Source organism: Canis aureus, chromosome 28, assembly GCF_053574225.1.
Source record: "Canis aureus isolate CA01 chromosome 28, VMU_Caureus_v.1.0, whole genome shotgun sequence".
Classification (NCBI taxonomy): Eukaryota; Metazoa; Chordata; class Mammalia; order Carnivora; family Canidae; genus Canis; species Canis aureus.
Genome location: NC_135638.1, coordinates 30639054 through 30666756, shown reverse-complemented (window position 1 = coordinate 30666756; position 27703 = coordinate 30639054). Strand labels below are relative to the sequence as shown.

The 27703-nt window shown below is 39.0% G+C and overlaps 1 protein-coding gene across 3 annotated transcripts in view; it reads left to right on the top strand.

Annotated features, from left to right (window-relative positions):
- CHD7 (chromodomain helicase DNA binding protein 7) overlaps positions 1-27703 on the top strand; it is a 192200-nt gene that overhangs the window by 109948 nt on the left and 54549 nt on the right. For all 3 annotated transcript variants that reach the window (XM_077876852.1, XM_077876850.1, XM_077876851.1), the window contains exons 4-7: positions 11392-11533; positions 17229-17366; positions 18407-18472; positions 24984-25039. In XM_077876852.1, coding sequence (XP_077732978.1) covers positions 11392-11533; positions 17229-17366; positions 18407-18472; positions 24984-25039 — 402 coding nt within the window. The remainder of the gene's footprint in view (positions 1-11391; positions 11534-17228; positions 17367-18406; positions 18473-24983; positions 25040-27703) is intronic.

The following is a 27703-nucleotide window of genomic DNA, read 5'->3' as shown; positions in this document are numbered from 1 at the left end:
TGGCAATTTTGTTTTGCAAAATGTTATGTGATACCAGTTATTTCCATTCTTGAATAAGTTAACTTGATGAATTTGTTTATACAGAAAATAATTTTCCTACAGAGGGTTGAAATAGAAGGGAATAAACAGAAGTAAAATGAAAAATTTAGTGTAGAACTACTCACACATCTTTCCTGTTCAGCCCTGTATGCTGTATCATTAATTGGTGACGTTCTACAAAGAAATGTGCTGCCCTCTGTGCCAGTGGTGATGGAAGTGACCCACTGGTGGTCTGGCTTGCTCTGCATTATGTCTGTGGCAGGGAGAGAGCTTGTTTTGCATCATTCACACACTCTTGGTAATAAAGGACATTTATAAAGGGTGGCTGTTATCAGTGGGCTGATTTTGTGTGCCTTGAGGATGTCCTTCTCACTACCTGCCGTTCTGCTTCATTCTGTAAAGTGGATTGAATTTGTGGTCATGCCCAGCAAACTGACCCTTTTGGCAACCAAAATATGATTATATTTGTCTTGTCTATCCAGGATAACTAAAAGAATCCATCCACAAGCTGTTACATAGAATGGTAGGGAAACAGAAAAAAATGAGCATTTCAGGAAAAGACATTTAAAATCTTAAAAATGAGAAAAATGGGCCTCATTCCACTTTTCTATTAGAGATGTATCTTTCTTTCCTCTTTACCTTGTATGTTAAATATATATTTTTCTACCCATTCTTTTTCCTAGTGCTCTCCCCAGGTGTCCTTATAGCTTTCAAATATTGGCAGTAAATATTGAAAATAAAAGCTAAGACATTTGTGGGCTGGAGGGGATGCCATTTTGCATATGGAAGGATTCAAGTAGCTGAAATAGGAGGATTTGCATTCTTCTCTTCAATGTGTTTTCTGTTGTGTATGCACGGGCCTTGTGAAATGAGAGAGAATTTGGAGGAAGCGCTTCCTTTGAATGACTCTTGAAGGATTTAGTGGTCCATTTAGCTATATAAAGATTCTTTGAATGGACATAAAGAAGGGAACTTGGCCAAAGATTGTGACTTGACTAGTGAAGCACCAGTTAAATGAAGCCGTGGAGATTTGCTTCTGGTGCAGCTTCCTTGCTATTTTCCACCCCCCCCCCCCAACATTTAAAGTTAGCAGGAAACTAAAATGCACCTTCTAAATTAAGAGTGATGAATTATTTTATTTTAAAATGGACAGTCAACATACTGCTCTTATTTTTCAAAAACACGAAGTACCAAAACCATGTAAAGTGGGTTTTTTGTTTGTTTTTTTTGTTTGTTTGTTTTGTAAACCACACTATCATTATCATTAATATTTATGTGGTAACTTTATTCTGAGGAATTTTGCTTTTCAGATGTTGTTTTCTCAATTCTGATCTAAGAAAGTAGCATTTTAACCCACAGAATATTTTTATTCTGCCAACAAGCCCAACAGCGGTGTAGTTTTGGTAACCTAATATATATTTTACAGTGTGCTCTTCTACATGTAAAATTTCTCTGTAGAGATTAGACACAAAAGCAAACCATTAAACTAGTTTTATTTAATAAGTACACAAAACCTGGAGAGTCAGATACCTCTCCCTCAGGTATTTGGTAATAAAATAAATTAAACCCACAGCTTTCCTTCTGTTTTTTTTTTCTTTTATGTTCCATGATTCAATTTTGGCCCACAGCATTGGATAATTGGAAATACTGAATTAAGTATTTTGGACACTCTGCAGAAGAGGGCACAGATTTTTTTAATGTATGACCACAAAGTGGAGTGTTGAGCCCTTTCAGTATTGGAGAGGAGCAAGGGAGAGAAGGTGCCTGTGGGCATTGTGCATCTCTGCTCTCTGGTCTGCCCTGCCAAGTCTGTGGTTCATTAAATCCAAGCTGCAGGTCAGGGATGGGACCAGGTAGACGCCCTCTTCTCTGCTGGTCTCAAAGGTTATCTTCTCTTTGAAAGAGGCCCATTGGACTTTTTTTTTTTTTTTTTTTTTTTAAGATTCATTTATTTGAGAGAGCAAGAAAGCATGTGAGCAGAGGGAGGGGCAGGGGCCAGAGAATCTGAAGCAGACTCCTGTTGACCACGGAGCTGGTCTCGGGGCTCAGTCCCACAACTCATGAGATCATGACCTGAGCCGAAGTCAAGAGTCGGATGCCTTAACCGACTGAGTGACTCAGGCACCTCGCCATTGGGTCTTTTTAATTAGAAATCCTTTTTTCCTTTAGGATGGCCGTCTCAGTCTTTCTCTTGCCAGTGATAGACCACATTATCATCCTTCCTCTATCTGATTTGTTTTAAATCAGCTGAATGAGCAAGGAGGGAGTAGTTGTCAGCCACTCTTTTTTTTTTTTTTTTAATTTATGATAGTCACACACAGAGAGAGAGAGAGAGAGAGAGAGAGAGAGAGAGAGGCAGAGGGAGAAGCAGGCTCCATGCACCGGGAGCCCGACGTGGGACTCGATCCCGGGTCTCCAGGATCGCGCCCTGGGCCAAAGGCAGGCGCTAAACCGCTGCGCCACCCAGGGATCCCCTGTCAGCCACTCTTTAGCACAGACTGTACTACCATTAGCCACGTGTGGTTTGGTTCATAGTCCTTGGGGGAAGAGAATGCCCAACAACATGGACCCTTAAAAAGCAGGTCTTGCTAACTCCTGCCCTGTGCTAGATGCAGGACTGGACCACACTGGTCTGCAAAAGTTTGTTTCTGCCTGTCCAGGGAGCTGGAGTGGACTTGAAAGTGGTGGCTGGCTGCCACTGTGGTTGGATGTGGGAAAGGGTGGCATAGACTCCACCTCCAGCTCTCATTGCACCCATCAGATGAAAGTTGAGAGGCAAGGAGCTCAGGGTGGTAGTGGAATGTTAAAGGGGGATTTTTCTGGAGATACATTCCCTTGAAGACTTTCTTTTTTTTTAAATTATTATTATTTAATGATTTTATTTATTTATTCATGAGACACAGAGAGAGAGGCAGAGACACAGGCAGAGAGAGAAGCAGGCTCCGTGCAGAGAGCCCGACGTGGGACTCGATCCTGCGACTCCAGGATCACGCCCTGGGCCGAAGGCAGGCGCTTAACTGCTGAGCCACCCAGGGATCCCCCTTGAAGACTTTCTTAAGTGGAATCTTAGGGTGGAACATATGTTGTCATTGAACATGTGGCTGTGATGTTAGAATTGGAAGATAAAGAGCAGAAGAAATCATGGGCTTAATTTTTAAATAATTATTAAAAACCATATACGAAAATGCTTTTGAAAAGTATGAAGACCTATACAAAGGCAAAATTTATCATTTGATATACAAAGATCTTTCTGCTAGGTGTCTTCTGCCCAGGTAAGGGCCCCTTTGAGTCTGGGTACTGTGCAAAGCCACCCTGAGAACATCATTAGCCATCTAAAACACCAACCTTCCCTTTAGCTTCTCAGAGAAGTCTGCGTGGCCTAGCTTTAAAATGTTATCTAGGAGAGGGGAACTCTGGGTGGGTTCCCACTCTGTCTGGGTGGTTCAATGCCTGGGTGGCTCAGTCGGTTAAGCATCTGCCTTTGGCTCAGGTCACAATCTCAGGGTCCTGGGATTTAGTCCTGAGTTGGGCTTCCTGCTCAGTGGGGAGCATGCTTCTCCCTTTCCCTCTGCCCCCCACCCCATGCTTTCTCTGTCTCACATTTTAAAAACATTTAAAAAAATAAAAATGTTAATTAGGGAAAGTTATAGGTAGCACCTGATTAAAATGTGGATGAGCAGCATGTCTCATTTGTTGTATTGGCCATGCTGGCAGATCAGAGAAGCTCATTATGAATCTAGGGAATGGGGTTCTAACTGCCAGACTTAGACCAGTATCCCCTTTCCAGGATCATGGGAACGCTGTGGCTAAATAAGAGTGGCATTTTCAGTACATGCACAAGGAACCACATCTGTGCCCTACTGTTTGGCACTTGGAAGAATATGCTATAGTAAAAGAGTGCTTTTTGCATCAGTTTTGTAATGTCTGATTTATTCAGTTCTTATGTTGCAGAACAGTGCCAGGCAGTGTCATATAGCCACAGTGGCTAATGTTTATGTTGAGCTTCTGTGATGAGATAATGTATTAACTAACTAGTGTTCTTTTCCATGCTACTGGAAGATCTTAATTCAATCCATAACTCAGCAACCTTTAGTTTTTCGATGAAAATTCTTGACTGCATGATGAGTCTTTTTCCCCCCATCTAGAACATATTCATTGTATTAAAAATGGATTTGGCTCCTTCAGGAGGCTTTTCTATCACTCTTTTCTTTTCTTTTCTTTTTTCTTTTCTTTTCTCTTTTCTTTTTTCTCTTTTCTTTCTTTCCTCTCCTTCCCTCCCTCCCTCCCTCCCTTCCTTCCTTCCTTCCTTCCTTCCTTCCTTCCTTCCTTCCTTCCTTCCTTCCTTCCTTCCTTCCTTCCTTCTCATTCATTTTTAAATAAGGGGCAACTCTGTAGCTATCATCAAGATAGGGTTCTGGTGGTACTGGAAGGCTACCCAGAGATGGTCCCAAGTAACAGAAGACATTCACCAGCAAAGGTTCCAAAGGCCTGAGGGATACCCTAAAAGGCCAGGCACACACTGGACTCTATGGAGATCTCTATGAGGAGGTTAGATGCCTTCAGACCAGTTCCAGGACTCAGACGTGGGCCCTGAAACCAGACAGGTTTAGCTCTAGTCCTAGCAATGCCACTTCTTGGGCTGAGCATGTAGCCTGTCTGACCATCAGTTTCTTTATCCTTGGAAAGTTCGATTGTAAAATGTAAAGGTAAGGCATGTTGAGTTGAAATATACTTTCATTTTAAATGAAGGCAAGTTAGGTTTCTGTATCTTTTCTAAAAATTTAGCATAGTTAATGTTCTTAAGGAGTAAGAACATTGGTGCTCGAAGAGCTATTTTAAGGTAACAATTTAGATTACATTAAATGTCTTAGAGGTGTTCCAGCCAGTGACATTCAGAGAACTTAAAAAAAAAAAAAAAAAGCCTATTAATTTGTCAGTGAAATCTTATGTTTGTTGTTCAGAAATAAAATAGAATTCCCTCCCCTTCTCTCTCTTTTTCTCTTCTCTGCTCTTCCTCTTTCTCTTTCTCAACCATCTTCAGAAGTGGGGTGAGGAATTTATGGGTAGAGTTTAGGGGCTGAGGGGGCAAGGTACCCACTTGGAGGGAACCATGTGGCACCAGGCTGGCTGAGTTGCTGGGAGCCAGAGGGCATAAGTGTGCAGGTCAAGGGTCTTGGTCACACCCCACCATTCCCACCCGGCTGCTATCTGCCCAGGGTTGCCCTGTGGAGCATCCCAGGGGGTGGGCAGTCTCCAGAGCACGCTCAGGCCTTCACCTGGCAAGCTTTGATTGCCTTCGTGGGAAGGAGTTGTCCTGTGTGTTTATTGTGTGTTGCGCAGTTTGTCTCTTTCATCATTAGTTTATTCTGTCACCTGCATTTTATTATATTCGAATTTAGCCATTAAATAAATTTTAGTCTAAGGACTTTCTTTAAACATTTTATTTTTGTTTTGTTGGGTTAAGTTTACATGATGATTTCATATTTTATTTTTAGTTTGACACTTTTAAGCTTTTAGTACTTTGTCTCTTTTTTCTTTTGCGTTTCTTTTTTGAGGTTTATAAACTTAGAGGAAAATCCTCTACTCATGGCGCAGCCTGGGTGGCTCAGCGGTTTAGCGCCGCCTTCAGCCCAGGACGTGATCCTGGAGACCCAGGATCGAGTCCCGCGTCGAGCCTGCTTCTCCCTGTCTGTGTCTCTGCCTCTCTCTCTCTTTCTGTGTCTCTCATGAATAAATAAAATCTGTAAAAAAATAAAATAAAATTATCTATTCAAGTTGAAAGACTTGATGCTTTTCTTTCTACCACCATTGGGCCCTTGACTCTAACAGCTTATTACAGTTTTTATTCTGGCAGCCTGGATCTTTTAGAATTACAGCGCACCGCAAACATCCCATGCCAGGAACATCTCTCTCACTTCCCATCCATTAATTTTGATTCTTCATTAAAAAACCTTTTGAGCATATAAAATATAAGGATATCTTTCAATACCTTTTACTCTTCTTCTAAAAGATTATAGTATGACATTTTGGCTTGAGTCCCTGAGACAAATCTGATTAATCTTCATGACCCACGCCTCAAGGTTGATTTTTCCCAGTGTGATGAGAATCTTCACTAACTTACCCCATCTGAAGTGTCTGTCCGAGAACTCCCTCCCAGTGTCCAGACCTTTACTAACCATTTTCTCATCACATGTGGTTTCTTTTTAAACTGCGTTTCTTTTGAGGACTTAGATCCGTAGGCTGATGCTGATCAATGTTTAACTGCATTCTGTTTTGCAATAAATCAGGGCAGCTAGCTAGATATCTAGTAAGTTCTGGCCCTTGGCCTGTTTCAAAGCTTGTACTCATTCTCACCAAAAAAAAAAAAAAAAAAGAAAGAAAAATTGTTATCTCTGTGCCATGTCTTCAGTGGAATGAGTTCATGCCACCCCATTTTAGGTACTTCCACTTAGGCCTTCATTGCAGACTCTTAACGGTCAGAAGCTGAATATGAACCCTTCAGGGTATGGAATGTCCTTAGCACTTCCCTCCATATAACATGTATTCTCCAAATACAGAGTTTGTGTTCCTGGGTTCTCATGAAGATGGCCTGTGCTTTGATCACACAGGGGACAATTAAAGCACATTAGAGCCTGGTCTAGCAGTGGTGACTTAAATGTCACTAAGCTATGGACGCTGAGCTCATCCAGCTGTCCACCAGTGTGACCATGCTCTCATGATAAAATGTGAAATGAAAATAGAGCTGGTGGAGGGACAGTGCCCTTCAAACTGCTAGCACCCTCCCCAGAATAATGTGCTGCTTCCAGGGTTGGAAGGGCTTCAGGAGTGGGTGGCTCTGTATCTCGGTCTTACCAGCAGTGATGGGAGATAAGTCTGAGGAAATGAAAGAACTTGGTGAAGAGGGAGGGGAAGTATATAGATGTACTGGTTTTGAAAACTTGTGAAGTCTCACTCTATTTTGGTAGCATGTTAGTCCCATTTTACTGAGCTTCATAGCTCTTTCATCATAAAGATAGAATCTGTGGGGTTTTCTGAAAGGAGTTAATGAGAAAAGCACTTTAGAATAGCGCCTGGCATATCATAAGGGCTGTGTGTGTGTGTTGTTGTTGTTGTTATTGTTGTTGTTGCTGCTACTTGCGCTCTTTAGTTAAATCGATCTGCTAAAGTTGATAAGGAACATACCTGACCAGGCACTAGGAAAGCAAAGATAAATAGGACACACTCTTCCTCTTTCTGAGTGTAAGGGAGATTTGGAGAAAGACAGTCACACATGCACTCATGTGTACACACACACACGGCTTTGGTCTTGGTTCATTGCAGTGAACCACCATTACTACCACCATATTCTGTGTATTTTAAATATCCCTTGTATGGGGTACACCTTATGACATGTAGGTGGAGTCATCTAGTCTGTTTTGACCAGAAAAGGCTTCCCTGAATGAGATGGCCTGGTCGAGTCTTGCACAGCAGTAATGGAGTTGGGAGGGGAGTGGACGTGGAAGAGATAGGTGTACCCCTTAGGGAGTAGTTCTTTGTGTCTGCAGCATAAAGGGTGGGTGGGGGGTTTGGGGTGTGAGGTAAGTAGAAAAATAATATGGTTGCCAGTTGCAAAAATTGCAGAAGGCCTTATATTGCCAATGCAGACTCCGATGTTATTACATATGGAATTGGACTTGAAGCAGAATGATGCAATCAGGTTTACATTTTTGCTGGTCACTGTGGTGATGTACGGAGGGTGGGTTTGGTTTTGTTTTTGTTTTGGTGGCAGTGCCATGTCCCTGAACTAAGAAGTGTGGGAGGCAGAGCAGGTTTGGGAGAAGAGTGGGAGCAGATATGATTTCTCCAGGATGGAGACCATTTAGGGCCAGAAGGTGAAAGCATTCCCTGCCCACCCCTGGTCTTTCTTGTGATCCCCACTGGTAGGCCAGTGTCGGCTACTCCCGTGAGTGGCTGTCCTGTTAGCTGTTTGAGGGTCTGTCTCTCTGCTAAGCTACTCAGTGGCCTCATTCTCAACATTGTAGTGTCAGCTTAAGGGACGTTTCTTATTCGTAATGTTTTCTTACCCCCAATGGGAAGAGCTGCACTGTTTGTGCCTTCCAGCTTTCCAAATTACAGTTTGGGAGAGGAATGTATGGCTGTGTTTTGGCTCTGACATTATAAAAGGTGAGCTTTGAACCTTAGAGGTTTGGAGGTAGACTGTGTGCCTTTCCCCCGGCAGTCTGGTGGTAGGTCCCCCTACCTGTGGGTCCTGCGGGTGACGAGGCGGTGGGGAGGCAGTTGTGACAGGCAAGGTGTCAGATGATACCTGCCTGAACTAGAACACTGGTCATGGGCATGGAGAGGAGCGGCATTGGAGACCGTCTGCTGCTTTGTTCTTCCAACTTGTGTTGAGGACTGTGGATAAAGGGCTTTCCTTCTCCTTGTGTTGCTTGGGGATTCTGTCTCCGAGTCTGCAGTTGATTTGGCCCGAGTGGGTCTGAACCAAGCCAGAGGTTTGGTTCCCAGACGTTCCAGAATGCCTTCTAGATGTGTGTGCATCCTGGCCATTTGTGTCAGACGTTGCCAAAGTCTTCATCCACTATCTAATTTAAACCTCCTAACGAATCTTGGAGGAAGATAGAATTACCTCATTTTACAGATGAGGAGTGGAGGCTCAGGGAAATGGTGTGGCTTGTCCAGGGTCCCACACAGATAAGGTTCTGAGTGACAGCGTCAGAACTTGAACTAAGGTGTGTCTGACCCATATCAGTGCTCTAACCCACCATCCTATATTATACCTCATTTGTTAAAAGAAAAATCCTGACTTTGGCTTTTTTGGGACAGAGTGGTTTTAATATAACACATAGTTGAAAATCCAAATGAGATTACTGCAAACCAGTAATGAAGGCAATTTAGTGATTAAAGTAACTTTATCTTGTCCTTGATTGTTATGTCTTTGGGTGGACACTGAGGATTTTGTAGCTTTTCTGACTTCTTGGCATGTTTTTGATTTGTATATTGATGTCCTGAGAAGATGTCAGCATGGAAATGCTTAGCTGTCTCTGAGCAACGTTAATAGTGCAAGGTCTAATGAGTTTAGAAATCTTTCAGTAATCAGATCTGGGATGAGTGCTTCCCTTGGCTACAGGCTTTCCGCCGCCCCCCCCCCCCTCACCTCCCTAAGCATTTGGAGAGGTCTTGTCTGACTTTTAGCAGCCTTGGAGGTTCCACATAGTTCATTCATGGGAAGGGCAGATGGAAAATCATTAGCACTTCTCTCCTTCAGCAAATTGATATTTCATCAAACCTGGGCTCTGGTGGCTTTAAGACAGTAAGCCTTTTTACTCCTATAGGATAGTTCACACAGGGTGCAGTAACCCCACTAAATTAAATTGTGTACTTCGCTCTGGTGCAGAGAGGTCACCGTGAAAAGCAGTGGCTGCCGACTTACTTTACCTGGCAGTGGTTCAACTCTGTGACAGGCCTACCTCTGATTTAAACAAATTTGAGAAATATGTAAAGTTTTGGAAGCAGTTTTGCACTGATTTGATAAAAGAAACCACAAAACACTGCAGCGCAGGTGTTGAGAATGTTTGAAAGCTGATTGAGGGAAGCAGATGGCTTTAGTCAGTGGCATCCAGCCAAAAGAGCAGGTGCTGGTCATGTGACCGCTGGTTACCAGGGTAATCTGATTGCTCTTGGCGTGCAGATGAAAGGAAAGGGGCCCAGCGTTCAGCTGTAGTATTGTATAATTTGTGGCAGTTAGAGCGGAAATAAATGCTGGAAATGGAGCCTCATAGTAGGGGAGACTTCTGTCCATGTGTAGCGTAAACACTAGGACAGTTGGATGAGGAACTGTTGTATGGATTTTTTTTTTTAATTTTAAAAAATATTATTCTTTCCGTGGATCTTTTGGGGACTTAAAGTTTTTAGGACAGCACCTTTTTAAAAAAAATTTAAATAAAAAGAACTCTTTAAACCTAACTGCCGTTGACTATAATCTTGAATTCTTTGTAAGTTACTTCCTTATGTGGCTATTTACTATGCTAAAGTGTTCACAAAATAAAAACAGGCGCTGAGTATTTAGAAATAACTAGTTTAGGATTACCAAATATTTTATTTACTCATGACAAAAATACATTTTAGGCATGTGTGGATACTTTATTATACTAACATAATTTTGAAATGTTTTACATGATGTGCTTTATTTAAATAAAAGCATAGAGATGTCTTGGCGTCTTTTGTAGTAGCTGAGGCTGAAGAAAATGCTGTTTTCTGTCAGCATACTTTTCTGGAATTTATAAACTTCAATAAATAAACTTTTTAAAGGTTTTTGAAATACATCTTGTTTTCAAATATATTGGAATTTTAGGCTTTCTAGAAATAGTAAATGTAAATCATTAACGAGGTTAGATTAATCGTTGGATAACATGATAATATTAGGAAATGTTGGAGCTGGTTTGGAAATTGGAATGGAAGTTAGCACTAAATGTACATTTTAAAAGAACATCAAATAAATGTCCTAAAGGTGATGGTAAACTTAAATTAAAAAATTTTTTTTCATAGAGTTCATTCATGTCTTTTGACTTATGTAACATTCAAATCCTATTAACGTTTGACAGAAACATTCTATGGAACATGCACTTTAATTATTGGGGTTGCTTTGCTATATTTTTGTATTTCAGAGACCTAGCTTTTGAAAGAGAGGCTATTGTGACTATGTCAAAAAAAAAAAAATGCCTAGCACCAAAATAAAGCTTATGTTAAATTAAGAAGACAGCATTAAGTAAAATTATATAGAACAGGAAATTGCCATATATTTTGTTATATTTTAAAAGGCTTCATTGGATAATAATGTAGCTGGATGACATAATAGAGGACACCTAGTAGTGTTAGTTATAAAAAGGACTTAAATAGGAGTATTTAAAGCTGCAAGAGACACAAAGAAATGATCATTATAGTCTAGTTTCCCTTGACATTAAAATTAAAAAAAAAAAAAAAAAGAACCCATAACATTCTGCACCTTAAAAACTTGATAATAAAACTGCTTCTTAATCTGATTTTTCATTATGGCTTGGTGTGTTGGCAGGGATTTTGCATTGTCTAGATGAGGAAATGTACTCCGTGTGGTGTTAGGAGTTTTTGCATGAAATTTCTTTTTAATTAGGTCAGATATTTGCCAAAGGTCATCAGTATGGGGTTTGGCTATAAAAACTTAATTGAGAGTGCCATTTAACTATAAACGGCCAACATGCATCGATTTATCAGTTGTCATTGATACTTTCGGGATATTAATGTGGGAAATATAAGGCATGGGGCATGTGGAAAACCTCATTAAAAAGTGAACACTAAGTGATCCACTTTGAATTCTAGTAATAAGAAACCTGATTCAGAAGCAAGTGCTTTGAAGAAAAAGGTCAACAAGGGAAAAACAGAAGGTTCTGAAAATTCAGACTTAGACAAAACGCCCCCACCATCTCCTCCTCCTGAAGAAGATGAGGACCCAGGTGTTCAGGTAATACCATTATTCTGATCCCGAGCCTTGGTTATTTAGCATGGGTAACTTTAGCCGCATATCAAGTACACTAGACCTCCCCTGTCTTTGTTATAGAGCTGCTTTAAAGGTGGCTTTATTGTTGTCTGGAACATTATATCCACAATGGTGAGAGCTGGGGGCTGACACGAAGTTAAACCCCTGACTTCTTGGTTTTGTCATCTTTGACCTCACAATAAATAAAACTGAGAATCTTCATTTATTTCTGTAAATGTATCCTTCGATGTTGATATATGTATGTATGTATTTGTGTTAACATGTTGTTGATGTATTGGTTCATTTAAAGCTGCTTTCATATTTCTGATTTTCTCTGGAGTTTGGTTGCTTGTCAGTTCTTTTATTTTACAGAATAAAAAAAACCAACATGTAATCTGTAGCTAATCTTAAGGTTTCTGACATCTGATGGCCAGAGTTGGGATGTATAGTCATGTAATAAATAAAGTTTCTGTGAACAAGTTAGTGACTTTCTGGATGGTAACAGTGCAGAACTTTTCAGTGTTAGATTCTCCTGACTTTTGGAGAATTTTGTAGGAAGAAGTTGAAAAACTGAAATAAACATTAGGAATGTAGATTCTTGTGTGTAAAGCATCCTGCCTTCACTGATTAGACTATAAGGTAAGAGGCCCTTACACGTGACCGTTAAAAATTATTTCCTTGTTACAGTCTCTGGAAGTGTGCCAGTATGTTCCACTGGGATGGCTAGGAATGTCACTTCAGTGAATGACATCTAAGTTATCAAGGAGCAGTTACCGAGGAGTCCTGTTAGAATCGCAAGGCAGCCCCTAACAACCTGCTTGTCTTTTTCGGAGTCTTCAGTCCACACTAAGTACTTTGCTACCCATACCTCTACCAAGTCGCTTAAAAGTCAGAAAAAAAAGTACAGTTGCAGCTCTATTTTAAAGAATTTCAGATAGGTTTGGGGTTTTTTGTTTTGTTTGTTTTAAAGGTTTTAGTTTTAAGTAATCTCTACACCCAGCGTGGGGCCCAACCCCACAATCCTGAGATCAAGAGTCACTGGCTCTTCCAGCTGAGCCAGCCAGGTGCCCCTGTTTGTTTGTTTTTTAGTAGAACTCCTTGATGTCTATAATGTCACGGAATGGCTTAAGCTAAGAGGGCCCGAAAGGGAGAGGAAAAAGAGAGTATGCGTGAATGAATGTGGTTTGGTTAGGTTCTGTAACTAACTTGTGATGCCGCTGGCCGTTTGGGTGAATTTTGTAATTTCCTTTTACACATCACTGTAAAGATAGGAAAGGTAAGTAAACCTCTTTTTTTTTTTTTTTTTTTTTTAATGGCTTTGGGAATTTTAAACTAAAATATTTGATTGATCTTAAAGTTTATTTTTATGCACAGGGGTGTTTTCTTCTGAATCGTGTTTGCTTAAACCAGGGCCTTTATGACAATAGTATTTGGACATTAAATAGATTTATCCACACAGGTCAAGAAAATTCCATTTTTCCCTCACAAATAATGCTGCTGTTTCTTAAAAGTATTTGTATTAATGGAGACTCAGTTGGACTTTATGAAATACTGATTTTTTCCCCCTTCTGCATTTCACTTATAGAAAAAGGCTAATCTATTCAAATAAACATCAGTGCATCCTTTCTAATTAGCTAGTGCATAACTATTATGGGTTCAGTACCTAATATAAGCAACCACACAAGAAGATCTGACTTTGAAGGCAAATCTTTCTGTGTTCCTGACACAGGAAGTGATGCTGACTGCTGTTTGTTGTTTCTTCCTGTAGCATATGCATGAAGGGCTTACAGTTCTTATGTTCTGTGATTGATTTGTTTAAACTATTAAATTCCGTATAATGTAAACTCAAAATTGTATCTCAAAGTACTACAACAGAGAGACCACGGAAACACATTTAAATCTTCCCTTTGGTAGAACTGTGTTAACTATGTGTAACTTTTCTAAAATAATGTAAGTTTATCAAATTGACCTATTATTTTAGTCTCAGTTCAGAAGTTTTGATTTATGGTTTATTTTCTTTTTTAAAAAAGTTTTTATTTTTTAATTTAATTTAATTTTTTTAAGATTTTATTTATTTATTCATGAGAGACACAGAGAGATGCAGAGAGAGAGGCAGAGACACAGGCAGAGGGAGAAGCAGGTTCCATGTAGGGAGCCTGATGTGGGACTTGATCCTGGGCCTCCAGGGCCTCCAGGATCGTGCCCTTGGCTGAAGGTGGTGCTAAACCACTGAGCCACCCGGGCTGTCCTAAAAAAAGTTTTTATTTATTTATTTGAGAGAGAGAAAATGAGCAAGGGGAAGGGCAGCAGGAAACTGAGAAACAGGCTCCCCACTGAGCGGGGAACCTGATGCTGGGCTCCATCCCAGGACCCTGGGGTCATGACCTGAGCCAAAGGCAGATGCTTAACCGACTGAGCCACCCAGGCGCCCCAATAAGCTTTTTTTTAAAAAAGTAGTTTTAGGTTTACACAAAAGTATTTGTATATGCCAAAGGCAGATGCCCAACCTACTGAGCCAGCCAGGCACCTCTTGAGTTATGGTTTAAATGGAATGCTTACACTTTGTTTTGATTTTAAAAAATCTTTCAAATAATAATAGTTTAACAGACCATAATAGAAGTGTATTATGTAATGAATTGATTTTATGTTGGGAAATGGTAAAAGGAATCTCATTACCTAAAATAAATGAACTTAAGATCACTATTGTTTAAAAGGCAGAAAGCCATAACAACATGTAAAATTTTCAGGAAAAATTTAGTTCTAATTGTATTTTTGGTGTTTTTGCTCTTATGAAGTGACCGTGTATCCACTACTAACAAACCCCATCACTGTTACATAGATTGATAAACCAAAGTTGATGTGAGAACAAACTTCCAGAATTAAAAAAGTCCTATCCACCAATCATAAAATTTCTGTTTAAAAAAAGAAAAGCTTACTGTTTTATTGTACTGGAACATTTCTTCAGTAGGGAGATTTAGTGTATAGTGGATTTGTGTTAGACTGTATCTGAGGGTGTCTAGTTACTTAGGCTGGAAGCATACTGTGACATGGCCCCAACCAGGGAAACCTGATAAAACATCCAGATGCATCACTGATAACACTTCCTCCTTATAGTAATGACAACAAGATGAAAATATAGATTAGCCCATTTCAATTTAGTTAAATTGATAGATTAAATGAAATACAGATTTGCTAAATCTTACCAATTAAAATACCGTTACTGATAACAACCATTTATATCTTAAGGAAATTGACAATTGAGAAGTGGGGAATGGTTAAATGGGCACAGGAGCAGGAGTTATTCTAGATCAGCTTTGGGAAGAGAGAAGGGAAGCTGTGCAGGGTATCCTGGCCTTGGAGCATCAGTACTTTGTGATTTATTATTATTATTATTATTATTATTATTATTATTATTATTATTTTGGAAAGGTGGAGCTAATTAATGATGACTTTAAACCTACTAATTTCACTTTGCATTAGTATGGACCATGCACTGTTCTAAATGCTTTAAATGAATTGTGTTATGTGATCTAATTCCCTAATGGGATCTTCACAATATACTTATGAGGTAGTTAACTATCATGAACCCCATCCTGCAGATCGGGAGACTGAGGTCCACAAAACAATATGTCCAAAGTCACATAGTGAGAACCTGGGCCAATTCAGAGACTCCGCACTCACCTCCAGGGCCCCCAAGGTCAAATTGCCTCCAGTGGTGTGGGGGGAGGTCACAGATAGCAGAACCCCTGCTGACCTAGAATTGGTTCTGGGGCAGGGCTGACTAGGAGGATCAGAGGAGGAGCCTCTACTCTGGACCATGTGCTACCCTGTGGATCTAAGCCACTACAAGTTTATTAATAAGAGGTTACCCCACATACCTTGAGCCAGAAAGGTGCTTTGCACCTCTGCAGTCCCGACTGTGTAAGATCAGAGCTCATAGTCTAAAACAACTCATTTGATGGTCATACTGTAGCAAGTTTGTGTTGTAAGCTGCCTCCCAGCCCCTCCTGAGAGCAGAGAGAGCAGAAGTGTGATAAAACAAAACTCAATCCATCTTATCCTGCGCTTCCATGGTCCTGGCTTAAGCTGCGAATATCCTTGCTTGCTCCCCCTCTGGTCTGCATGGTGGGGTGACTTGCCTCTTTGTTTTACTAACGAACTTTAAAATTCAGAGTCTCTTTAAAATGTTTTATTTCATAATTCTTAGAAAAAAGTTCATAAGTGTTACTTTCTCAGTATTTTTATTCATTTTGAGTGCTTCGTGAACTCCTCTGTAAGTTGTAATCTTATATTTATCAGTGATTTAAAATTTACCCATGTCATTTTAGAGTTGTGTTAGATTTTATCAAATACACATATTAACGAAAGGTGATTTCCTCTTGTTTTTAATTGACAGAACTAATCTTCATCAAAAAGGTCTAACAATACAGAACTGTTTTGAGCAAAAAGTGTGTAAATCTCTTCCTGCTCCATTCACTTCACTCCCTAGAATTAATAGTTATTAACAATTTGTTGTGTGTCTTTTCAGGTTTCTGTTGTTGTTGTTATTGAAAATATATACATATACCATTTCTTAGCAAATATTCCTGTAGTCTTAGAGAAGTAAACGAGACGTTCAATGTCCTTGTTTTGAATTTATGTATTGATGAGTCATATATACAAAGAGATGCACAAGCATTTCTGTTATCCTAAATAGAATTATAAGCTGCTTATTATTATGTGACTTGCTTTTTATTTTACAATTTATCTTGCAGATCATTCTGAAGATATAAAAGTTTGGGTCTAAAAAACAATTGAGATATCTTGCAGATATTCTCAAGATATGTTATGTACCTTACTAGAAGTGCAATCGCTAGGTCAAAGGGTGGGCATTTTTAAACTTTTGATAGACAATGACCATACTGTCCTGCAAATTGGATTAACCCAGTCTTTTGTCGTTGGGGTGGGAGGAGACCATTTTGCTAATAATCTTACTAATACCAGCTATTACCAGAACTTTACATTTTAATCAGTGTGGTAAAAAATTTAACTAAAAAAAGTAAAATTAGTTTTCACATTCACTATAAATTCTGCCATTCAGTCTTTCATCTCCTCAAAAATTTTAAGACTATTGCCAAGATTAAAATGCAAACCTTTTATTTAAATGGTCCTCTGAAGTACTATATCAGTATTTATATAGAACTTTGTAATTTACAGATTATCTTCTAATGCCTTCACTTTTTTGGATCTTTTATTATTATAGGAAAAACTTAAAACCTACAAAAGTAGAATAGTATACACTGCTATTTACCTATCATCCAGCTTCTATATAGCTTTCACTTCTGAGCGGTGCACCGCCTGACTAAAGAATCAGTTGTGTCATTACTTCCATTCCCCAGCTGAAGATCTGGTAACTGGGAGTGACGGAGCCTTGGAAGTTCCAGACACCTGACTCCAGATTCCACCCCATTTCCGTTATGTTCACTGCCACTGCGGTTTCTTATGTGATTTACAGAGTTAAAATTATCAGCTTTTCGCTGAGGTTAATGTAAAAAAAAAAAATATATATATATATATATATATATATATATACACACACACACACACACACACATACATATTGCCATCCTGAAAAGTTATAAAGAGCATCAGTGATGGCTTCTTAAACTTGCTTTGTTGGATTTGTTTGTTTTTGTTTTAGAAGAGACGTTCCAGCAGGCAGGTGAAGAGAAAGCGATACACAGAAGACTTGGAGTTCAAGATTTCTGATGAGGAGGCAGATGATGCAGACACTGCTGGGAGAGACTCCCCCTCCAACACCTCTCAGTCAGAGCAGCAGGTCAGCGGCCCTTCTGTGTGGTTCTCACGTGTCTTGCACAAGGTGGACTAGAGATTGAATAGCTGGAAGCCTTGGACTCTGAGTCGGAGAACATTCATCTACTATTGGCTAATGTACTGTGGGATATTAAATGTTTAGCAGTAGCTTTTAGAAAGCCCTGTTTGCTGAAATTTATTTTTATATGATCCTCTGATACATAATTTGACACAGTTTTGGGGAATTAATGGCCTATGTTGAGGAATAGTCAGAGCTAGGATGCAAGGAGGCTGAATTTACCTCTGAAGAATTCAGGGCTGTAGCTTCTGGGACTTTAATAAACCACTCAAGCTTGTCTCCTGCTGTTAGGCACCGTCAGAACCCCTTTATGAAATTACTGCCTTGTAGTACCCAGCAGGGCATACTTTATTCTCTGTGCAATGTAAATGATGGATAAAATAGTTTGTATAAAATATGGCTAGTAATGTTGGATTGATTATTGTAAAGATCTTTTTTTTTTAATGCTCTTTTGTTACCATTACTGTACTTTAGTTAACAAACTGGTAACCCATTGAAAAGTATATTAAATGCCATTTTTTACTTTATTTGGTAATTTGTGCTATGTTAAGTTGTTATATAACATTTTATGTGACCAACATAGATAAAAGCTGCCTACAATAACAGAATGATGAGTATATTTACCCCATGGGTATAGATGAGCAAAAGTTATATTTTTGACTGCTATCATGCAGAGATTATTTTCTCTTGGCAGCTGGAGTTTCTGAATGTTCTCTGGCTTTAGGGACCCATGCTAGTCCACATAATTAAACCACATAATCATGAAGTAATAAACACAGATCTTCCTTTGCCTTTCTAGAGAGTGAGAGTCTTGTTCTTTTCAGTCATTATTTCCCACTGGTGACTTTGTACCCAGTGATTTAAAGGGTATGAATTTAAAAGGGAGGAAGGTAGATGTAAAGGGAATGATTTCTTATTTTTATAGTATGGAATGGGATGGTTTCCATTTGGGTTGATTGATTCTACTTTGGTTTTGTTTTTTTTAGGAATCTGTTGATGCAGAAGGTCCAGTGGTAGAAAAAATCATGAGCAGTCGTTCAGTAAAAAAACAGGTAAGCACCACTTGGAGTGATCAAAACCTATGGTATATGTATGACTCTTAAGTTATTTTTTGCCTTATAATTTCCATTAAAAATTCACTATTGTAAAACAAAACTCCTGGTGATATTTCTCATCCTGTCTGATTTATTAGCCAAATATAAAACTATGAGCTATTTAGCTCCAAATGAAATTGAAATATATCAAACAATCAGTGCTTTATGACACCATTTAGAGTAGACAAGGAACTCAAAAATCGCCAAAGAAATATATAAGCCTTTTAGAGTTATATGCTGCCTCTTTCATAAATACTATTCATAAAAAATCATAAATGTGAATTTACCTCTCCTTTCCCTTAGGAAAGTTCCCTGCCTGCCCCTGTCCCTGCCCCCACCCCAGGATGGAGGTTTATCATTTTAGTGAGTAGGTGTTTTCTCATACTTTCCATAACATTTCTTCATATCCAATTAAAATATTTGTTAATATCTTTTTTTTTTTGTCAATGCAAAGGTGAACTACTGAACTATTTTCAGTGTAATTTCTTTTCTTTTTTTAAGATTCAGGTTTTTTTTTAAAGTAATCTCTATACCCAACATGGGGCTTGAACTCACAACTCTGAGATCAAGAGTCACATGTTTCACTGACTGAGCCAGCCAGGTGCCCCTTCAGTGTATCTTTTGAAGATAATATGACTTATTCTTCAAAATTAGTCAAAATTTATGTTGATCTGAGGTGAACTCTAAGTACCTGTTACTACTAGTCTGATAGCTTTGTCACTGAAGAACACATATAAAGTAGTCTAGTACTGATGGAGAGTCCCTGTTTCATCCCAACCATCTCTCTTTTGCCAGTTGGAGAAAATGTTTTATTTTGTTCGAAGAATTACATAGACCTTGAGCTGCACCTCTATATTCTAGCATACAATTTCCAGTGTCCCTAGAAGTGGTGTCCTATGGATATAGGATGCCTGTCTTTCAGCTTGAATCATTGTCAAATGCAGTTCTTATTTGCTTTCCAGGTAGGTGGAAGTACAACCTCATTGCTCTGATATGTAAAATAAGCTGCTTCCTTTTTTTGTTTGTTTTAAAGTGAGATGTATGCAAAATGTGACTTCCCATTGAAAGAGATGAGGCATGGAGGAATCAGTGAGACCCCAGATTTATCAAATAGGGAACCTTTGCTCTTCAGATGCAATTGTCGAGAGACCCTTGAAAATGGTATTACACCAGCAGGGCATTTCTCTTTACCTTTGTTGCAGTACTGTTTGCTTTTCTATTGTGTTATTCAGAGTGTGGATTTTTTTATCAGACTCTACAACTCTAGTTCACAGGAAAATAATCAAGAATGGCATGTCAAGATATTTTGAAATTGAGCGTAGGGGATGGGAGTTATATGGAGTGGCTATCTGTTGACCCTTTGAACATGACAATTTCCTCTCTGATGAATTCAATGATAAAATTTCCACCAAATTTCCCACCTGTTTAAGCAGAAATGAGCGCTATTTAACTCATTAGAAAGGTTGCGTTTTTGTCCTGCTAATGACTTTAGAACTGTTAATTTGTGAATTGTCAATATATGGTAAAATTTAAATACTTGACATGCTTTAAAGAATAATCCCCTTCACAGAATTGAAGTGACTTGTTGGAGTAAATAGCATGTGGTTTGGATAGGATGTATTAATTTTCATTCAGTTGATAGTGCTTCAGCAGGCATACTCAGCAGGTTTGGGGTTGCAAATTATAATTAGCTCTATTATTCAGAGCTACTTAGACTATGCATTACATGGGACGTTGCTTTTCCTTTCTGCTTTGCACACTTTACAGCTCTTTTTTCTTTTCTCATTAGCTTTAAAAGATAGGTACCCATGGTTAGGAATAGGTATTGTTATCATTTACAGACAACCGAGGTTATTTTATCATAGGAGATTAAAAATCACTGTAATTTTATATGACGGTGGAGTTTTTGTGGAGTTGGTGAATTTTAGGATGGAGAAGATGAACGGAAGAATTGGTCTGGGCAGGGAGGTATGCCTTGAGGTGTGATTTAAAGTAAGGATGAGATGTATAGCTCATTGAAGTGCTTTTACATTACTGGTTTTCATAAAGCGCAATAAAAAGTCATCAGAACATTGTAAACATTAGCAGGTACTCACTTTTCCAATTGGTAACGTTCTTGAAATAGTTACTTTAGTTATCAGCTCTATTAACATTGGAGGAGAGTGTGGCAAATAGAAACAAAAGGAAATTTGAGATTTTCCTGTGGATTCTAGCTATGCCTGCTGGTCTGTGTCCTATTACCATGAATAATTGAAGAAGTAGCTGTGAGAAGGTGCCTTTATCTCCGCCTGGCAGCACTACAGTAACTGCTGTGGGCTCTCAGAGCCTACCCTACACGGTGCTGACACATAGTGGGGACTCAGATAATGGTTTCCAGAGTCAGTTGACCTCATCACTGTAGCCTGAGAAGCGTTTCTCATTGTCATGGAGTCATGTGGACACAGAGCTCATCTGGCAGGGCCTGCGTAATGCTGCACCTCCTGTTAAATAGGGCTGGCTCAGGCCTGTATGTTGTTCTAAACTCACGTTCAAGTGTGTGAGTCCCAGGGAAAGGGCTGTAGATGATACTCGTATTTGAATTTTAAGGTAAATTTAAGAATGGACTTTTGGATTGTACAATTGTTCATTCTTTTGTTTTCTGCATTTAGTCCATCATGTAGCCCTTTCTGCTTGGAGCCATCCGTCCTTGGAGAATAGTAATTCAAATCCTTTTTGTATTAGAAGGTCAAAAGTAGTTTTAAAAGTAAATTCTGGGGGATCCCTGGGTGGCGCAGCGGTTTGGCGCCTGCCTTTGGCCCAGGGCGCGATCCTGGAGACCCGGGATTGAATCCTACATCGGGCTCCCGGTGCATGGAGCCTGCTTCTCCCCCCTCTGCCTGTGTCTCTGCCCCTCTCTCTCTCTCTCTGTGACTATCATAAATAAAATAAAAAATAAATAAATTCTGGCTATATTCCCTGGAATTCTTTTTTTTTTTTTTTTTTTTAGGTTATGCCATGATATATTTTCTTAAGAGCTTATTTAAATTCCAGGGTATTTGTTTTAATCTTCTTTAGCCAAACCCACTAATAACAACAAATAGTATGTAAAGTGGGCAGAAGTCTTCATCACATTTATTATGTCCTACTTTCTCCATAAGTGAACTGTGATTTGGTATCTCTGGTAGAGAATAGAGTAGGGTTGGGTCAGAAGTAGGAAGTGATTCATACCTTTGCTTTATTGATGTCTTTATCAAGGTGCTTTCTCTTTCTGTTGTAAATTTTCTAACACTTTCCCTTTTGGGGAAACTATAGTTTAGCTTTGTTTCTCCAGTGTGGCTGCTTAATTTAGTAATAGAATGCTTAGGGAAGGTCATCCATTATTTTTGGCTTCAGGATTGCCATTTACAGATAGAATCCAGGTGGCCAAAGGAGTCGATTTATTGTCTGGTTCCTGTGAACGATGGGAACAAGTATGGCTTAATATATTTGGAACTTTAAATTTCATATGAATACTAAGGATTTTCATAGACTAGCCTTGGAATCTAATGAAAAGATATACACGTTTCTCAAAAATATTCTATTGAACACATAAAATTACTGTAGAGGGCTCTCAAATTTAATAGTAGTTGTCCAGAAAATAAATTTGCTGGTTTTTTGTGTATGTGCAAGCACACTTGCATTCATGTCCAGAACTCTAGTGCTTGGAGTCAGTTATTCATTAGTTATGCTCATTATAGAATGGTGTCTGAAAGTTGGGACATGAGGATGGATAATTGTTGGGACTGTTTCCAGATATCACCAGAGGCTGGTCAAACTGCCATTTATTTATTTATTTATTTATTTATTTATTTATTTATTTATTTATTCATTCATTCATTCATTCATTCATTCATTCATTCATTCATTCGAGACAATGAGAGAGAGACAGAGACATAGGCAGAGGGAGAAGCAGGCTCCATGCAAGGAGCCCGAAGTGGGACTCGATCCCGGATGCCAGGATCACGCCCTGAGCCAAAGGCAGACATTCAACCGCCGAGCCACCCAGGTGTCCCCAAACTGCCATTTAATGAATAATTAAAATGGTGTTCCCGAGGGCTAATGAATTCACATACTTTTGTTAATTGTTTTGCTATTAGTAAGGCAGAGGTCAGGAAGATCATATGTATATGAAACAAAAGGTATAAAGCAGCTCTACTCACAGTTCTAGGGGCAAGAAGGTGATCCAGTATGTGTGGTCACTTCATCAAAGAACAGGCTTATAATTTGGGACATCCAGAAGAAACAAGCCTTGGTAGAATTCTATACCAGCTCCAGGTGGTACTACATGAAGCCTTGGAACCCAGTTGCTTCTTCTCAGACAGCTCTCGACCCTCTTGGTAGACATTTCCGTGGCGGGTTCCTAGAGGAATAGCTGATCATGATAAGAAAGTGGGTATTGATGACAGTCAAGAGACAGACAGTTGATGGCTGTGAGTCAGAACTTTCTGACCACAGGACTGAGATAGGATGAAAACTATCCGTGGTGTTCCAGAGTAGATCCTATGTGCTTTGGTGTCTGCTTAGAAATTAGGGGCTGGTGAGACTATCTATTTAGAATATGATGGAAAAGCCAGTATAGGGGGAAAGATTGGGAAGAAGGAAATCAGGAAATAAGAGAGAATAGAAATGATAAAGCTTGGTTTTTTGTTTTTTGTTTTTTTACTACCTCAAAGATACATAATTTTGAAACACTTTCTGAATTGAAAGAAATATAACTAGCATTAAAAGAGTAAAAACGGTAGACGAGACACTTGAATTCCATCCTAGGATTGGATTTCACGGTAATGCTATGACAAGTATCAAAAGGTCTAGGCTCATCCTGGCTTTCCCTTTACCCTGGTTGTCTTCTGTCTTGTCATGGCCTTTCTACCAGAATCTCCAGTTCTATGCAGAGCTAATGTATTTCAAAATGACTGCTGAAATGTGTGAGTGGAAGAGGTAACATTGGGTCCGAAAAAAGTAAGGTGGGGGCTAGTTAGGTTGTCACTTGAATTGACAAGAATTTCTCTCTAAATTAAATCAATTAATTCCAGGCTTACGTTGCTGGCTCTTGATGGTACCCAGCAAAAATTCTTTTTTTCCATTTTTGACAACTAAATGTTTGGGATAGTGATGGTGTCCTGTATATATTGTTTAAAAAGCTATTTATGGTTATGACCATTTATATATCATTAGATCAGAACCAGATATTAATGGGCTTTGACTACGCTCATAAATATCCTGTCTTCTAATTGCTGAGGGCTACACAGGTGGAAAAGCATTTTAAAATTTGATTGAGGAGATACGTGTGAGAGTTTCAGAGAAAAGTTTAAGTTCACACAGTCTTTGATAGTAGTTTGAAGATTAGGGATTGAGGAAATTGTAGCCTCTCAGAGCAGAGCCTGTGCTAGCCTGTCATCCAGTATAGAAGTCTTTGCTCTTTTGTTCGTCCTTTACCATGTTCCTACTTGCCTTAATTTTCTCCGCAGCATCTCTGAGGCGGCTTAGCCAAGTGTGACCCTCGAGGCAGGCTTGGGTGCTCTTGTAAGAGTGTAAAAGCAATCCCTAAACATCTGTAAGTGGTGTTTATGTTCTACGTCCCTGATTTATCTGATCAAATGTTCCAGGAGAAAATTACATACTATGACTTGTTTAATAGCCTAAAACCAGAAGGGAAAAAAAAATATTGAAAGAGATACCTAAAATATCATATGAGTGGTATCTTCTGCTGCACACACTGCAGTAGGTGGGATCAGGGGAGATGGTGCAGATAATCTCACCACCGAACTCTTGATTTGGCTGATGCATATCACGATTTTAACCTTAACCTAAATGTAGTAGTTGGAGTGTTAATTTTATTTGGCTGCTATGTGTGTGAGACATCTTGTCTGAGAGATTTTAATTGTACCACTGAGTAAAACTAAAACTGTGAATTGTGATGCACTGATATTACAGTGTAAGAACAAGGTTTAGTTTTATATGGTTTCTTGTTTAGAGTTATTAACTATATGGAGGAATAAATGTCTTTTAAATATTTTAAAACATTACAAAACCCACAATGTAAAGTTGCCATGAGGCAGCCAAAAATAATACATATGGCATTCAGGAGAGCAGTTGCTAATTGGCTGCTGCCTGAGAAAATGGTACACTTGGCGTCTACTTAACACTGTGGGTTTGGCAGAGAGCCAAATTTGGGGTCAGGTTGTTGTGAATGAAGCTGCATGTGGTTAGGGAGGAGTTAAAATGATTCATGTCTTAGAAGCTATAGCACATTGAGTAGCTTGCATGGGCCTAAGCGTGTTAGTCTTCATCTCACTGGCCTCCTACTGCTCGCAATGTGCTCATCCTTACAAGAACATCAAGCACTGCCTTTCTCGTTCCTGTTTCGTATTCCTGTGGGAGTAAATCACTACTTTTGGAATATTCTAGTAGTTGGTGTTAAGTATGTGTCTGAAATTTTCTTTTGCTGCAGAAGGACTCTGGAGAAGAGGTAGAAGTTGAGGAATTCTATGTGAAATACAAAAACTTGTAAGTAAACTGTGATTTTTTTTTTTCTCTTTTAATTGGGGGATATATTGTCAAAGTCTTAAATAAGGATGTAAGAAATAATTGGAAAAATGAAAAAATAATTGGGAATTGGGAGATTTGGGTATGGTTTATTTCATGCTTTGGAGGCCATTGCCTACTAATTTTTGTATCCTTGGAATTTCATAAATTTCATTTTTCTGGAAAATGTGTAATTGGTAGAAAAGTTGACTAGCTTTCATGTATAATCAAGAAATTCTTTTTAGAAGGAATACAGCCTCATACAATAATAGAAAAGTGAGTAAAGTCATATTTGCCTGTCCTTTGAGAATGAATTTTACTCTGTGAGGCCACTCTCCCTCCTCTGGCTGTGCATAGGATGCCAGGCACTTGAGATGAGATGTCTCCTATCAGGCGAAGGCTCTAGAAAATTATGACATCATTCACATATTGAAATGCAGTGAGCTGTGATTTTGTTTGTTTCTGTTTAGTAGATTTGAATTGCAGAAGTTTTAAAAACTGAAGAACTCAGTGAGTTATTCTTTATTGTAGATATAGGACCAGACACATCTTGATGAGGCCAAGTAGTTGTGAGGATCAGTAGTCATCCTGCTAAAGTCATCCCATCTGCGGCCTTTTTCTAGTTTAAGCAGTAGTCACAGAACAAGGACAAAAATCTTCATGGATAACATAAAAATTAAGTTTAAAAATGTCAAAGCAAGGAACTCAAACCCCATATTAATAAGTTCTAGAGTTTAAAGAGAGGCTTTTGGGAGTTGCTGTTCTGACAGACAGCTGTTCAGACAGCCTAAGAAAATATACCGTACTCTTAGAAAATGAAAGCACTGGGCCCATGGTCTCTATCATTCTCCCTTGTTGCAACTGCCACTGTGTTAATAAACTAATGTAGTTTAAAGTTTTGCTCATAAGACCTTTATTGAGTGAAAAGATGAAGAAGTCTCTTGTCAGTGTTATTGTGGGAGTTCAGTGATATACAGAATACAGCGATAAAAAAATTCTCGGTTTGTATTAGATGGATGTTGTCATCATTTTGTACTTAGAGCATTATGACTGTATACATGTGGAAATTGTACATATGACATGATTTCATATATAGCCATATAAGGGAAGCGTCAGCATAGGTAAGGAGGAGATATAAGTAAGCCAGAGACAGTTCTCTGGTAGATTTATCAAATCACACACAAAGCAAGAAATTTAAGTATTGATTCCCACAAAGGGGCACCACTAGATCAGCATCCATTCAAATCAGGATGTGGAAGTGAGGGCTTGAGGTACTTGATTCATTTGTGACTAGGTCCCACTGCCAGTCCAGGAGAGACCAGTCATCCTTCATCGGTCATGTGAGATGAGGCAAATGTAGTTATAAAGAAGAGCTTTTCTGTCTGATATTATTGAGTTCTAAGAGAAATTAAAATTTCCATAAAATTAACAGTTCCTGTCAACCTTTTATTTGACATAATTTCAAATTTATAGAAAAATTACAGAACTGGTATAAAGAATTCTTGTTTTCCTTTTTGTAATTGTAAAAGTATCTTCTGGAAAGATTTTTGAGATTCTTAAATGTGATAATGGTTACCAAGTGGTGATTTACTAATTCTATCACCCATTCTAAATGTATTAGTTGGGTTTCCACTGTAAGGGAGAATTTGGCCTAAATCTGCTTCTTTGTAGCTGTGTAGACTTGCAATGTCTTATTTTTATTCAGTGGGCCATAATTCTTTATTATCATATCATTATTTACTTTGCTCACATCCCAGATTTGGCCACTGGGAGCCCCTTTAGGCTGGATACTGTTTCCTTTTGCCTTGTCCCCATCCTTCTTTGAGCACTTCCTTACTTTCTGGCAGCAGAGGATAATCTCATCTTGTAATTGTCCTGTTTAAGTCCTGGAATAGGTTATTTATCCAAAGAGACTTGGTTGTTTCTATTGAAGAATGGCATTTAGAAACCACCATTTGAGTACTAGGTGTACGCATTGCTGCAGGGAGGTCAGCCCTTCAGGGGCCTGTCAGTAGATAGAGCTAGGTGGGCCACCTGCTCATGTACATGCATGTACACACATGTGTATAAGTATGTGTGACATACACATATATGTTACATGTACACGCATGTGTTTATTATATATACACATCTCTGTGTACCTACCTATCTACTTACCTAACAATGATGAAAAACAATGCCTATAAAGGGGGAGGGCCTTTATAACAATTGTTCTGGCTTTATTTCAACAGCACTGCAGGGTTCATTCTGTCCTTTCCCCTTCTAATAGTAATGACTCCCTTCTTCAACCAGGAGAAACCTGGCTCTCATTATCTCTAATATATTTGCTTAATTGTCAGTCTTAGAATATACAGGAAGTGTTTTCCAAATTACTAGACCATATTTTTGTGAAAAAGAAGCCTACCAACTATAAAGTTCATTCAGTATTTGTATGTTTATTTGAGAGAGAGAGAGCATGAGCAGGGGGAGGGCCAGAGGGAGAGGGAGAAGCAGACTCCTTGCTGAGCAAGGAGCCCAACATGGGCTCCATTCCAGGACCCTGGGATCATGACCTAAGCCAGAGTCAGACCCTTAACCAACTGAGCCACCCAGGTGCCCCAGCTCCCCATCATTCTTGTTGATCTTATTTATTTTCTTTTTTTCAAG